General features: G+C 40.0%; 1 protein-coding gene across 2 annotated transcripts in view; it reads left to right on the forward strand.

The window, feature by feature from the left end:
* The first annotated feature begins 1229 nt into the window (after positions 1 to 1229).
* The window catches only part of kaznb (kazrin, periplakin interacting protein b), a 139724-nt gene continuing 125839 nt past the window's right edge, over positions 1230 to 15114 (forward strand). For both annotated transcript variants that reach the window (XM_086292721.1, XM_086292720.1), the window contains exon 1: positions 1230 to 1324. In XM_086292721.1, the coding sequence (XP_086148847.1) occupies positions 1249 to 1324 (76 nt within the window). In that variant the 5' untranslated portion in view covers positions 1230 to 1248. The remainder of the gene's footprint in view (positions 1325 to 15114) is intronic.

Consider the following 15114-nt stretch of genomic DNA (forward strand, 5'->3'; position numbering starts at 1 on the left):
ATTTTAAGATCTCGTAACATATGCTCATTTTGTTCCTGTGGTGTTGTTAATATTTATTACGACACCTTCATTTAGCCCTTTGCTGCGGCGTGAAGATTTCAGACAGCCTCATTTTTCACTTCTCCACCAGAGCTGCTGCACTACACATCGAGGCAAGTGTAAGTTTACAGGAGTTACATTTTCGGTAGAGTAGGAGCTGATTTTTATTTTATACTCAGCAGTTTTCTCCAATTCCTTTTCAAGATGAAGCCTCTGGAAACTGTACCAGCCCTACTTTTCGCTTTTTATACAACCTCTCCACTTTCTCATCCTCCTTTTTTTTTTTTCTTTCTTCTCCCTCAGCACCGGGGGAAGATGAAGCACTCGAGTTTGCTAGAATCTGTTTCCCAGCAGCGGCCCGAGCTTTAAGATGGATCGAGGGGATTTGCATGGGGCGGGGTGGAGAGTTAGTAAGACATGTGAGAGAGAACAGGAGAAATGTTACTGCTGAGGCGCAGCAAATGAGGGCTGTAGAGAAGAGAGGAGAGGAGGGGTAGGAGGAGTGAAAAGGGGGCACACTCACGCAGATCAGAAAACAACGGTCCTGTCCTATGCCCAGAGGACAGATGCTGCCATCTACTTAAGCTGAGAGTGAGAGGGGAAGAGGGAGGATTGACTTTTACCTGATGTAGAAGCTGCACTCACCCCTCGCCACCCCTCTCTTCTATCCAGCCTGTCTGGAGCCGCAGAGGACTGTCAGCCCGTACAGACGAAGCACAAGATCAGAGTGCTGGCAGAGCAAGTGTGCCTACAGCTCTGCGTTACCTGCTTTACCGCCCTGAAATCGCTCTCTCGCCCCACATGCACACATTCACAGAACTTTCTCTCGTGCGCGAAGACTTACATGCTGACAAGCAGGCTGGCAGGCAGGCAGGCACACACACACATACACTCCCCCCCTCCCATTATTATCTGTGCGGCGAGCAGTTCTGCTCATTTTGGTGCGAGCAGCGAGGGGCTGCATTTTGCTCCTCAGCAGCAGCAGCAGCAGCAGCAGCAACAACACAGGACGGGTCCAGAGAAGAGCAGTCACCACCAGAGATCAGTCAGCAGCTGCTCCAACTGAAGGCAAGCCCTTGTCTCTTGTTCTCCTCATTCATTTTCCTTCTTTTTTCCATCTGAATGTGACGCAGTGATGCTGACCTTCCCTTTCCCCATTCTCTCCCCCCACTCTCTTTCTCCTCAGCAGCGTGTGTCAGTGGGACAGCCATGGAGGACACCCTCACCTGCAGCCATGCCACTTTCTCCCAGGTGTTTGGACGCCAGGGACAGCTCATGCAAGCCAGTGAGTTTCACTCTCTCCATATCCCGCCCCCCCCCCCCCAAAAAAAATCTTTAATCACATGCATGCCTTACATCCACCCTCAGCAATTCCACACAATCGCATCCTGAGTCTTACTGCTGTTTTAATTCATCTGAGCCTTGGAGGCGCATCAATGAGATTGCATTATCACGGCTTAAATCATTAAATCATGCACAAAGCAGAGAGTTTTCAAAGAGATGACAGGAAAACAAAACTGGGTTATCTTTTCACACGTTACGGTGATGTTAAAGGAAAGAAGCAATCTTATATTTTTCCTTTTTTTTCATCCTTGACAAACTGTGTGACTGTCATTGTGGTGCTGCCCAAGTTTCTGAGCAGCAGGATTAACTTGTGCAGCACTTGTGTTATAAGGAGGTGGCTTCAAAAGCTTTTTGGACAGCATGCGGGATTAACCCGGGACTGTGGCTCAGCTGTGTTGGGAGTTACACTTTGCTAAAAGAGCGCTTTAGAGGTACTTGAACACAAAGAGAAACTGGAAACTGACAGCTTTCTTTACAGACCAGGTGTGCTGGTTAATATTTCTGTATGTTTTTAGTAATTTCTGCAGTCTTAAGTAGCAGATCTGAATGCATACTTTGCAGCACAGTGTTATTCACAGTATGATTGAAACTGAATTTGTCAGGGTGAGACACTATTTGAGGAGCTCTCATAGTTCAGACTGATAGCTAAATTATTAAAAAGGGAATCTATCAAGATTTTCAGGGGTGCAGACACACCGAACACAACCTTGGAGCGCTGCTTATAAAGCATGCTCAAGTAATATCTTATTATGCAACGAACATGGTCAGAATACATATTTCCCTCAAGAGGAAAAATAGAGCAGAGATCGACTTGTCTCCACAATCAAAGTGTCAGCTGCATCCTCCCATAACTGGCCTGGTATTTCTCCTCATGGAGTCATGCAGCGAGAACTTAGTCAACGCCTTTGATGCCTTCGCTCGGCCTTAAATGCATAGCGATTCTTCACACAGTGTTATGAAGGATAATGAGGAGAGCCCGGGCGGATTTCAAAACAGATGTGCCTTTATACTACGTATCGGGTTTGTCACATCAATTTTAAATGCCTTTGTTTCTCGTCATTACCACCTGCAGAGAGGGGCGTCTGATTAGAGTTTCAAAGCAAGTGTTATTAACACGAGCGCAGCTAAGACAGCACTTAGTGGAGCTAATAATGGAAACACATCAGTCATTTCCCTGTGCTGTAAAATTCATGCTTCTTGACACGTGTTACTTAGCAAGGCTGTGTTGCAGGAGTTCATCTGCTGGGATTTTTGAATCATGGAGTTATTTGGGAAGATAGATATGCAGATGTGGTGCAGTGAATTGTAGTTGTCTTTACACGAGAGCACTCTTTTATAAATAATGCAATTTGTTTGAATGCATCCACGGGCTTGCGTTGATAAGAGCATATTACTGGTGAAGGGGTTGCAGGGTTTTGATTAATATTTTGCTTCAGACAGGCAGGAGGCTGAAAGCATCTTCACTAAATGAGTGTCTTTAAGAACTGCTGAGCTGCTGGTCGTCTCTCTGGTTTCAGGTTTTTATGGCAAGCAGAGAATGCACTGGATTAGTGTGCAAACAGTGTGCACAAAACGCCGGATAAGTCCAACATATAATGACAGCTACATGTGTATGCAGATGCAAATGTATGCAGAATACAAATGCTTCATAGCCCTGAATCAGTAGATTATCTGGAGGGCATCTCAGTATAAAAGGATGTAAACAAGGAGAGGGTGTGTCAGTGCTTATCACATTGGATCATGGATGGCAGCAAGGCAAGGCAAGCCTTCACAATAAAATTCAGTATTTCCTTTCATCATCAGCATACACAGTGGAAAAATTGAATGATAAATAGCAGATTATATTGTGTTGTAGCACATGGCGGTGGATCTCAGCCTTTTTATCATGTAGAAAGTCAATTTATTAGCATGTAATCTGCCAAAGCCTTCGCATACACTGGCTGGCATGCAAAGATTTAAAAAGATGAAATGTTTTTGATGTACTTTTTTCTCAAATATTACTTCACTATTAACAATTTACTAGTGACTCGTGAATTACTAATCATTCAAGACCTCTCCATGAATAGTTACTTTTGTCTGCTTATTAACAAAGGTCCGCCACAGCAGGTAGCACCACCTGTTTGTTTTGGCAGATTATTATTTTTCTTATGTTCGATGCCCTTCCTGATGCAACCCCAAAGGGATTTGTGTCACCTCCCAGGATTTAACGGAGATCTGTGACTTGCTAGTTAAATGTGTAAACCACTTCACTATGAATATATAAAGAAAGACGAGAAATTCAGATTTTTAACACTATCACACAATGTGGAAACACTGATTGATGGGATATTTCATCATTTGGAGGGATAGTGTTAAGTTTTTGAGCATCTTAAAACTTTGAATCATTAAGATTCGTAAGGCAGGTCAAGATTTGGCATTAGATACTTTCAGATAAGAGCTCATAAACACTCTGTAAACCTGAAAAGCCCAGAAACGCTCAGCAACCTTTCCATATAAAAATGCAGCTTCTCGGCGGCCACTGGCTATAAAGGCTATAAAAAAGATATCAAAGTGCCTCCAGCCTGCAATTTCCACTGCCTGAAATGCCATTAATGCATGTGAAAGTCACAATGTGGATTTGAAAGAACAAGAAGACTTCACGTCTGCTGGGCAGAAAATAGAAGCCACCCGTGAGTGTGAAGCAGCTGTACGAAGGTTTAGCTGACGCAGCAACGTCGTTGTATCATTCCACTGTGCAGGGTTGATGCACAAACATCAGAGAGGGAAATGCTACCTACATCCTCATCACGGAAATCAAATGCGGAAATCTGTAAAGCAAAATTATTTGGAAGCAACTTTTGTGGACAATTTTAATTAAAACTGTGGCGACGATCACCAAAGGTTTGCTCAGAGAGAAAAGATGAAGATGCCGATTAATAATTATGGGGTTGGAAACAATTAGAAGCACATTGCAGTGACATAGCAACACATTTTCCTGATAAATATCATGCAGTTTCATAAATATTACAAAAGATGGATGTAGTCACTTTGACGTCAGGCATTTTGAAGCTTCAGGTTTTGTGATGTCAGAGGTCACCTTATACACACGAAATGGTGGAGTGCAAAGTTGTCAGCATTTATAACAAGCTTCCCTAGGTTTTCCCTTTGCTGCAAGCAGACTTTTAACAGCTCTCACACATCCCTACTTGAACATCGCTAAAAATTTGTGGTTACATCTCAACATGTTACACAGGGTGTTCTCATCATGTACTATTTTTCTTAAATGAAGGCACAAATATTTGAAGAAAGGACGATCTTTAACATCTGCTATACAGGCTATATTTGCTTCTTTTCACCTCAAAAATCAGCTAATCTCTCATAGCGTGAGCCATATTCTCTTTCTAGTTGATGTTATTTTAATACTGTGACCTGAACAGACGCCACACACACCCAGAAATATCTTCTTTCTTCTTCTTTCTTTGTTTCCTGTCTCAGTTTCACTCAGCTAATTTTGTTTGACCATGAGAAGTCTCACGAGTTTGGTATGATGTGTTTCCACTATCCAGTTCTACTTGATTGGGCTTCAATGAATGGGTTAACTGTCAGTGTGGGTATAATTACAGATTAGATTAGAGACTAATCTAACAGTTATGCAAATCACAGTTGCAGGCTGTTGTCTTGTGTTGTAATGAGCTGGATTTGGTTAAATGCATAGTGATTTTTTTTCATAGAAAAAAAAGATAAAATGACATCCAGTGAGAAAACACTTTTTGGATGACGAACAAGAGCTGTTAGTATACAAGTACAGCAGGATTGTAAAATTAGGTGTTTTATAATTTGCGTCATTATGAGATAAAAGTCTCTCCTCCTCTGCAGATCAGCAGAAGTGTGAAGTGCAGACAACATGTAAAACTGCAGCAAGTCTGTCCTTTTGTTCCAACAGCATTTTTTCCACTTGTGCTTCTAGGTAGAGCGTTAACTTTTCCCTGAATAAATGACAAGTGAAGCCTCTGTTTCTCAGAGCTGCATGCATTATTCACTACATTCTTAACCTATTTGTGTTGCCTTTTCACTCTCCTTTCCCTCCCCCCCATTTTTGCTTTTACAACATTGCTTCCAAAGTTGTGGACACGGTGGGGAATTAAAAAGCTAACGCAGCAATCGGCGAATTGTTTAAACCCCATTTTTGCCTGAAAATGGCACATAAACCTCTGACATCGAAGCTTATTTGATTATTTTATAAAAACTACTGGTGGATTCTGAATCGATCGAATTAGCAACAAGACATTTAAAAATGACAGGAGCAGGTTTACCACCGTGTTGCATCATTTCTTCTTGTAGTAACACTCGCCATTAAATGCCTTTGCATCTGGGAACTGGAGAAATCAGTCGGCCTAGTTTGGAAAGTGAAACAGATTTTCATTCTTGGGTGATATAAGATTTTGGTAAATTAACAATTCGGAGCATCTCAGAAATTCAATTCTGGTCATGGGGATGTTACGTTTCAGTAGAAATATTTCATCACTCATCCAAGTGACTTTCTCAGTCTCCCCTTGGATGAGTGATGCAATGTTTTTCCAACTGAAATGTTACATCCCCATGACCAGAATCAACTCACTGGGATGTCCCTACCTGCATGACTGAACATGCATCAAGACTATTCAGGGCCACCTTTGTTGTATTTTTTATATTCTATCTGAATATATATCTATCTGATACAGATATATCCAGATATTTTCAGTGGGTGATCAGAGGTGGACTGTTTTACTACACACCCATGGTATTACACACACACACACACACACACACACACACACACACACACACACACACACACACACACACAAATGTATATGTGAGGTATATATATATATATATATATATATATATATATGTGTGTATATATATATATATATATATATATACACACATATATATATATATATGTGTATATATACACACATATATATATATATATATATATATATATATATATATATGTGTATATATATATAGATGCTCAGTGCCAGAGTTGCAAATTTTCTGTAGTCAGCCACTACAGGCCACTACAGGCCTCAAGAACAGTGCATAGAGAGCTTCAGGGAAGGGGTTTCCAGTTTGACCAGTCTGGGTTTGGCAGTTTCTAGGAGGTCCGTACTTGCTTGACTGCATTTCACCAAATGTTTGGTGGAGGGCAATTATGGTGTGGGGTTGTTTTTCAGGAGTTGGCGTCAGCCGATTAGTTCCAGTGACAGGAACTCTTAATGTTTGTGCTTCCAAGACATTTTGGACAATTTCATGATCCCAACTTTGAGGGAAAGGTTTTGGGATGGTATCTTCTTGTTCCAACATGACTGCGCACCAGTGCGCAAAGCAAGATCCATAAAGACATGGATGAGTGAGTTTGAGGTGGAAGAAGAGTCCTCACCCTCAACCCGACAGAGCCAGGCCTTCTCGTCCAACATCAGTGTCTGATCACAAATGTGCTTCTGGAAGAACATAAAAACATCATATATCATATTCCTATAGATTAGGAATGGGATGTCACTCAATTTCAACTACGTGTGACAGCAGAAAATACTTTTGGCAATATCGTGTATGTGGTGCCAGCTTATATATTCTTGAGCATTACTGGGGCCTTCATAGATATGCAAGTTATCCATACCATGCAAACCAGTACACTGGATGGTTCTTTCCTCTTTAGACTGGAGGATTGTGTCTTCCATACAGTACTGTTTTTCCACTTCACCTCAGTCCCAAAGAATGTAACAGGTTTTCTGGAACTTTTCTGCGTAATGCATTTGCAGATAAAGCAGTGAACTTTTAATAATTATGAAATGTGTTCCTGAGCTCATGCAGTGATTTCTGCTTTGCAATCTTGTCGATTTTTAATGAAGTGCTGCCTCAGGGATCGACGATCACGACTATTCAATTTTTGTTGTTGGCCTTGCTCACCGAAGTTTCTCTGGATTTTCCAAATGTTTTAATAAAATTATGAACTGCAGAAGCTGAAATCTCCAAATTCATTGCAATTTTATATTTAGAAAAAGACCCTCTGAAAATGTCTTACTATTTGCCAACTATGTGTGAGTTTATGCCACTTGGTGTTTTTTAAGCACTACACAACTTTTCCAGTCTTTTGCTGCCCTTCTTCCAACTTTTTTGTCAATATTTCCTGCATGAAATGGGAACACATTTTTCAAAAAACAATAAAACCTTTCATTTTCAACATTTTCAACATTTGTTATGTTCTCTTCACTTTTTTTTAAATTAAATATGAATAAATTACAGAGCAACTCAACTTTTCTGGAAATAATTCTTGTCCTACTTTTTTCCTTCAAATTGCTTGTGGCAATGAAAAATCCTCATGAGTGCTATTGCTACGTTTGCATAAATCCCCACAAGCTCAGGCTCTGCTCCTTGCCAGAATGTTGTGTCCTGACACAATGAAGTGGTTTCAGTCACCTTTCTGCTCCACTGGACCAAAGTGATGTGAGGACGGCCACAGTGCAAGGTTGCCTGCAGTGTCGTCCACAGAGTAGGTCCACAGATGTCAAGAGCTGAATATCTTCATCCTTCCTATTGTGGAGATTTATCCCCCTATCTTTGCTAAGAGAGGTCAGGGGACCTCCTCTAAACGCCAGATTTGTTCATCATTGACCATACATCACAAACAACTAACAGTAAATCCGATAAGATAAATACAAAATTGCCTTATTTTTCATTTTCCTGATGAATTAAACACCCTAAACAATGCAAACAATGTAATCACTGCTGCTAAATTTGTGTGATACATCCTACACACTTGTTAATATACTCTTACTTACTCTATTGATCCTACTTAACTCCCTGGATATCCCCAGCAGCACTGAAAATCACTTCCTCAGAGTCATTACAAGCCTAATTTAGATCTGCCTACCTATTTTTATCCCTATATTGGATTTAAGTAGCTCAGCAGAGCCAAGACCAGTGGACGTGTCTTAATCTCTTGGTCAGTATATCTGCTATCACAGTGAGCCTCAGGCCAGAGCAGCTGGATCATTCCAGATCAACCACTCTTGCTAATTCATTAAAGGTTAATTATTAGTTGATGGGATTCACTCATTTTTACAAACCAGGTTTGAAATATGTAGTCCAGTGTTGTGAACTGCACTGTTGTGCATAATTTAGCTGCATAATGCTCCTTAGGTCATTGGGAGAGCAGGAATCACATGCATCTGTATTTGCAGACTTGGCCTCAGGGTGATCAATAATCCAATGGCTGTTCACTTAATGCGGTGTGTGTTGAGTGGTGGGAGTTTGCTCATTGGCTCGAGATGGTGTAATTAGTAGATGCTGAACTTTCCCGAGCCATATAGTCTTACTGTAATGCAACAACCAGCAACATTTTATATTCTTTTATTACTTTTTATTATCAGTTTATACTTGAGGCCCTCTGAGGTTGTGCTGTATGTACTTGGCAGCAACACAGGATGCTAATGTTTAGCAGGTATGCTAATGCTGTGCGGCGTCCCCTGTTTGAACAGCATGCTGTAGACGTCTGTGAATTGAGGAGACCAGCTGCTGGACTTGGGAGAGAGGAAATGTTGGCCATTCTTGTCTGATATAGGATTCTCAACAGTCCTGGTCTTCTTTGTTATGCATGTCTTTTCATGATGGGCAAATGTTTTCGGTTGGTGTAAGGCCAATTCAGCTACTTCTAAAAAAGTCTAGTTAAGAGGCTCTTTTTATGCCCAATCATGTTACTGACCTGCTGCCAATGAACCTAATTAGGTGCAAAATGTTTCTCCAGCTGATTCTCTTTATTATCACTTACTTTTGTTCCCTTTGTCCCAGCTTCTTTAAGATGTGTTGGTGCCACCAAAGTTAAAATGAGGTAATATCTTTGATGAAATAGTAAAATATCTCAGTTTAAACATTTCTTATGTTTTCTCTTATGTTTCTTTGAAATTTGAAACTCATTACATTCTGTTGTTATTTACATTTTACACAGCAAACCAACTTCTTTGGAGTTCGGGTTGTGAGAGGCCAATGTATGAGCATGTAGCATTTTGAGGTTTTCAGTTATACTAAACCAATAAATCTAAGCTTAAGCCTTCACAGTGGGACTTCACAAACCACCGCGTGATGTTATGGTTGCCATATCCATCTTTATTTGAAGTCTGTATACTAAACATGTAACGACCAGTCACATGATTATGACAAACGTGGACAAATTTAAAATGTAATTTAATTGTCATGCGTCTACAAAACCTGTGTAAGGTTGATGGAAAAATGCAATAAACTCATCTCATTTTATTTTATTTTTTCATGACATCTGATGTGTATATACCCTACCGCGAATGTAGTGTAGTTTGGTAATACCAAGTCACCAGAGTTTATCACTGAAGGAACATGCAAATCATGCAAAATATATCAAAACTCTCAAATTCATGTTGTAATAATCCCCTTTTAAATGTTTCAAACTATAGTGAGCCACAAACTATGGTCTGGATTTGCAGTTCAGGCCTGAAGAAACTGGTAAAAAAAAATAATGGAGGGAAAAAGCTGCAAACAGGTAACATTTTTTTCTGTCAATTACTGACTTCCAAAGTAAAAAAAAAAAAGTTATGTATAACTCAGGCTTTTATATGCCTTTCAGAAAGAAGGTAGTGCTTCACTTTCCAGAGCAAAACTAGTTCCAGCCTGGATATTGCTTTGTTATTTCAGGTTGTAGCAAAACCGATTTATTCCTGCAATACCACAAACCCCTGTGTTTCCATGTCTCCCGGACAAAGTGCTTTGCTGTTTGTACAGTGTTTCATTTTGTAAGGATTTTAGTCATTTCTCACACTTTGAATTGATGCATCTCTTGCTCTCTTTTGCCTAATCTGCTCTGTCTCTCCCTGTTGCTCTCTTGCAAAAACACATACACGCCCTCACAGGAAACATGGGGTTATTGCAAAATTTTAAGTGGATGCACATAAGCTGAATACTGCGCGCTCAGCGAGCACATCACTTGGATTTAATAGTTACTCATCTCCACCACTTTAAAGCGGCTAAATTTGTCACTGCTCGATCTCCTGTGTGCACACACTGAAGTGCCAGGAGAGTGTTTAAGATATGAACAACAGCAGATTTCACAGAGAAGCTAATCCTGCTCATTTTGGCATCTGTATGATTACTGTGTGCATCCTTTTTCTTCTTTTTTTAACTGTTGTGGCTGCACATATCTGTCAAAATGGATTTTCAAGTTCCAAACAAGGTAAAAACACACAGTGAAGTTGCAAGTGGTGGACAGAAAAACAAAACAACAAAACACTCAGCACTGCTCGGATGAAAAATGATATTAATATATTTGTACACCTAGAGAGCATTTTCTGATTTGCCGTTTACATCCCTCCCGTGGTTTCTGCATCATTGAGCTCTCTGCCTGAGTGCTGAATGTGCATATCTGCCTCAGCACAACCACTACATCTGGCCTCTTTTCCCCTCTCCTCCTTAGTTACACAAACGCTGAGCTGCTTCCCAAAGCATCAGTGTTCATCTCATAATCTTGTCATAATCCACCACAGAGAAGACAACGAAACAGAAAGAGAAGGAGACACAGTGGCACAGCAGCTATAGCACAATGTTCACATGGAAAACTTATATAGAAGTATGTATTTCAAAAAGGAAAAAACAAAAAGGGGGGGGGGGGGGTGTGTAGATTAAGAAAAGTGCCACTTTGACAGATATAAAAACCCAGCTGGAAATGTTTCATAATTTATGATACAGCTCGGAAAGATAGTAATGTCACAAGGCAACAACAAAAGGGTGAGCACACTGTTCAGCAGCTTAATTTATGAAGCAAACTTACATACAAAACTAATGATGTGCGCAAATCAGTAAGATCAGCGGCATAAGATGTGCATGAGTGGAAATGTGTGTGAGAAACCTAAGAAATGCAAATTTGATGCATGACATAAGCAATTATGATGAGCCCTGATCAATCCCCCAAGGGACCTACAATTACTGCCGTAGTCTATTTTGGCATCTAATGATACGAAGTACTAAACTAAGTATAAATTTAGAGGTGATTGTGCTTTTGCTGTAGCTGCTCCAAAGTTGTGGAATGATCTGTCCTTGCATGTTAGGCAGGGCTCATCTCTTTCTGAGTTTTAAACTCTTCTTAAAACATATTTATTTGCTGAAGCCTTTGGCACTCTTTAAGGGGTTGACTCAATTTTTTTTAACATGTTTTATTTTATTTTATTTGGCTTATGCTTATGCTTATTTTATAATATTTTATATTATTTTATTTGGCTTATGCTATTTGTATATGTACAGCACTTTGTGAACCCTGGTTTTATGTTAAAGTGCTTTATAAATAAAGCTGGTATGGTATGGTAAGTAAATACCGGGTCATTGTTACCGTTACCAGTACTGATACTTTTAACCTATAACGGCAGCTTGTGTAGGAGAGACCAGCGTGTCATGATTCATGACATCACCACCATCAATTTGCAATTTATGCTTTTTACTTAAGAATAACAATTTAACACAATAAAAACACACCTTTCAGTTTTTCATGTATTTTGAAACTTGGTATCAAATCAAATCAAATCACTTTTATTGTCACATCACATGTGCAGGTACATTGGTACAGCACATGTGAGTGAAATTCTTGTGTGCGAGCTTCACAAGCAACAGAGTTGTGCAAAATACAATAATGTAAACAAGCAAAATACAAGAATGGCTACATCTGAAACTAATAAATATATGTACATATATATATGTATTTTGGATAACTTTAGTGTAGATGTGGCTGTCTCTAAAGCACTTTGGGTCAGCTTCTGTTGTTTAAATGTGTTATAGGCTAAAAATAAAATAGACGTGACAATTAACACAAAAATGTTAAGGTATTTTTCATAGTGTACATTTCCTAAAATAAAATAAAGTAAAATAAATAAGTGGGTTATATACTGAACTTAGATGCTAGAAACCAGGCATTGATCCTATTATTGATACCATTACCAGCATTTGTATCAATATTATCAATATATGGAGCGATCCACCCACCTCTACATACAAATACACAGTATACAGAAGAAAAGGTTGCGAGTTCAGGCAGGGGTCGTCTCAGCAAATACTAACCTTTTCCATTTAGGCTTCCCACTCCCCGGCACTCACAGCACCGTCGGCCAAAAGAAGAATCTGGTGTGCTCTGAGTCTGTATAAATATGCATCACTAGTTAGTGCAGGCGCTCCTGTGGTGATGAAATATAGCCGATTCTCCCGGGTTCCTCTCTTTAACATGCAGGGCACGCCATTAAAGGATGGGAGTGACACTGCATACTGCATGTATATCTGTGCTAAAGACAGTTTTCACTGGATTCGCTCCCGGCATGTGATCAGAAATTTACAACATGCAACATCTGGGAGCTTTTCTCTACTAAAAAGAGGCTTTAGTTTCTGTCGTCACCGCTGAGAAAAAGTAGCACTTTTTGGTAACTTTCAGAGGGTTCAGTGATGTTTTGACACTGTAAACACTAATGAGAAGAACCATTGGAGCCTACGCCTTGTTAATCCGATATTCTCCTGAGCTGAGACGCTCCACTGTACATGTGATTTGCCACCAATTTAGGAAGGAGCAGCATTTTCAATGCCAACAGTTTCTTAAGATGTCTACAAAGTGTGGCTCAAAGAAAGGAGTCGGGTTCACTTTTGCAGAGCTCGCGATAAGCAGCTCTCATTGTGAAACACCATTACACTGTGGGACAGAGTTTACATGACGGCTGTGAAATGGAGAGTGTGTGCACGTTTGTCGAATAGCGCGTCTCCGTGTCCGCCACCACAGTGATATCAGGCTCAGTGCCTGCTTTCTACACATGCCCCTGGATAATATGTCTTAATGTCTGTGAGAGTCACACATGTGGCCTGTGCTACATTAGCCGGCCACGTAAGACACGTAATCTTCTTATAAAGGTCCTGGGTGATTTCTGCATGACTCTGCAGAGCTGTCCGTTCTAACTTGTATCTTTCTCAGATTGAAGCAGAGAAGTGAAGGTAAATCATTCAAAAAACACTGGTAAAAATTAAAAAAATTATGTGTGATCATGTAAACATTTGTGGTATCACAGTGCATCTGTGATTCCTCACCACTGTGACATCCAGTGGGGAAAATAACACCACTCCACAGGCTTCACCTTTGACCTTTGTTAGCCACCAAAAATCTTTGACTTTTATAGCCATTTCAGATGTGAACGTTAGGCTGTCAATAGACTAATTACTTATTTGATTAGTAGTTGCAGCTTTGGCGTTCAATTCTTGATAGCACGTTTTCTTAATTCTGAGATATTTATTCATATGCAAAGGGGAAACAATCTTTAGTCACCCTTCTTATTTAGCTGGAATAATAGGAATTAGGCACAGTGTTCTTCTTTGGAATGCCTTTTGGATGATCCCACTCTTCTTCAGTTATGTTGAAGTCAGGGCTCTGGTGAGGCCGATTCATGACTGATAGTATTCGATTTTGTGTTTTTATGTCCAGGTATGCTTTTACTGCATTGGCAGTGAATTTGGGATATTGTCATGATGAAAAATGAAGCTCTTGCCAATCAGACACTTTCCAGATGGTATTAAAACTGATGGTACCTTTCTGCATTCATAGGTCCATCAATTTTTAAAAATCTGCAACACTACTGGCTGACAACTCACTGTTGTACCTCCTGTGTTCATGCTATGAAAAAACTATTTGAAAAAAACTACTATCATCACTCCATAAGACCCGTTGCCACAGACTTTCAGTTGAGTTCTTGTGTAATGGGGCGTACCTCAGCCCTGTTTTCCTTCGTTAAGAATGGCTTCTTGACAGCCGCCCTTAAACTGAGATCATGTCTGATGAAGCTTCAGTGAACGCTAGATGGATCCACTGCCACTCACAGATCCTTCATCAGGTCTTCCCTGGATTTTTCCCCCGTTTCTTTCAGATACTGTTCATGTGCTGCAGATAGTTTTTCAGCTTTGCCACATCTTCTTTTGTGCTCTTGTTCTGTTTCACCAAAATGTTTAACGACACATTGCACACATTGGAAAGATATGCCAAGTATTAACTCTTTGGAATCACCTTTTTGGTGCAAAATTACAATTAAAATTAAAATTATACGTAGACACAATACTGGTTCATACCTTGAGTTAGGTGCCTTTTTTATGCTTGAATGATTCATAGGTCAGTGTCAAGTGGCTAAACAAACAAAAGAATTATTCAGAAAACAGTCAGGTACAAGTACTGCACTGAAAATGAATGAAAAAGTAGCCAATGTCCAAAGAAAAACTCTGAAAGACCTTCAGAAAGGATGGAGAACTGTTCCTTAAGACCACTTTAGAAACCTACAAGAGTGTCTGGGTCTTTGAAAGGAAAATATAAAGAAATGAGTGGTGACTCAAGACGTTTACACAGTACTAGTATGTCTAGAAAACTAAAACTGCACATGTAAACCAAAGACAATGAACACTGCAGTGATATCTTAAAACAGGACTTGCAAATGCAAAAATGCAACCCAACGTGACCTTTATAGCACAGTCTCTTAAGATCAGTTTGTTTAAACCACTTACTTTGTCCCTCTTCTTGCTACCAAACATATGGACAGAGGCAAGATCAGAGATGCTGAACACATATTAGGAATCAGAGGCTTCCTCTTAGTTATGGATCAGCAATTATGTCAAATGGTTTCTGCACCACAATTCTGATGTCATTTCGGTCAAGCTGTCCTCCACAGATGTGCACTTGAA

This window comes from Aulonocara sp. 'chitande type north' Nkhata Bay, linkage group LG5 (assembly GCF_057382095.1).
Source record: "Aulonocara sp. 'chitande type north' Nkhata Bay isolate Kocher_YH1m ecotype deep benthic linkage group LG5, A_spYH_male_GT1.1, whole genome shotgun sequence".
NCBI classification, from domain to species: domain Eukaryota; kingdom Metazoa; phylum Chordata; class Actinopteri; order Cichliformes; family Cichlidae; genus Aulonocara; species Aulonocara sp. 'chitande type north' Nkhata Bay.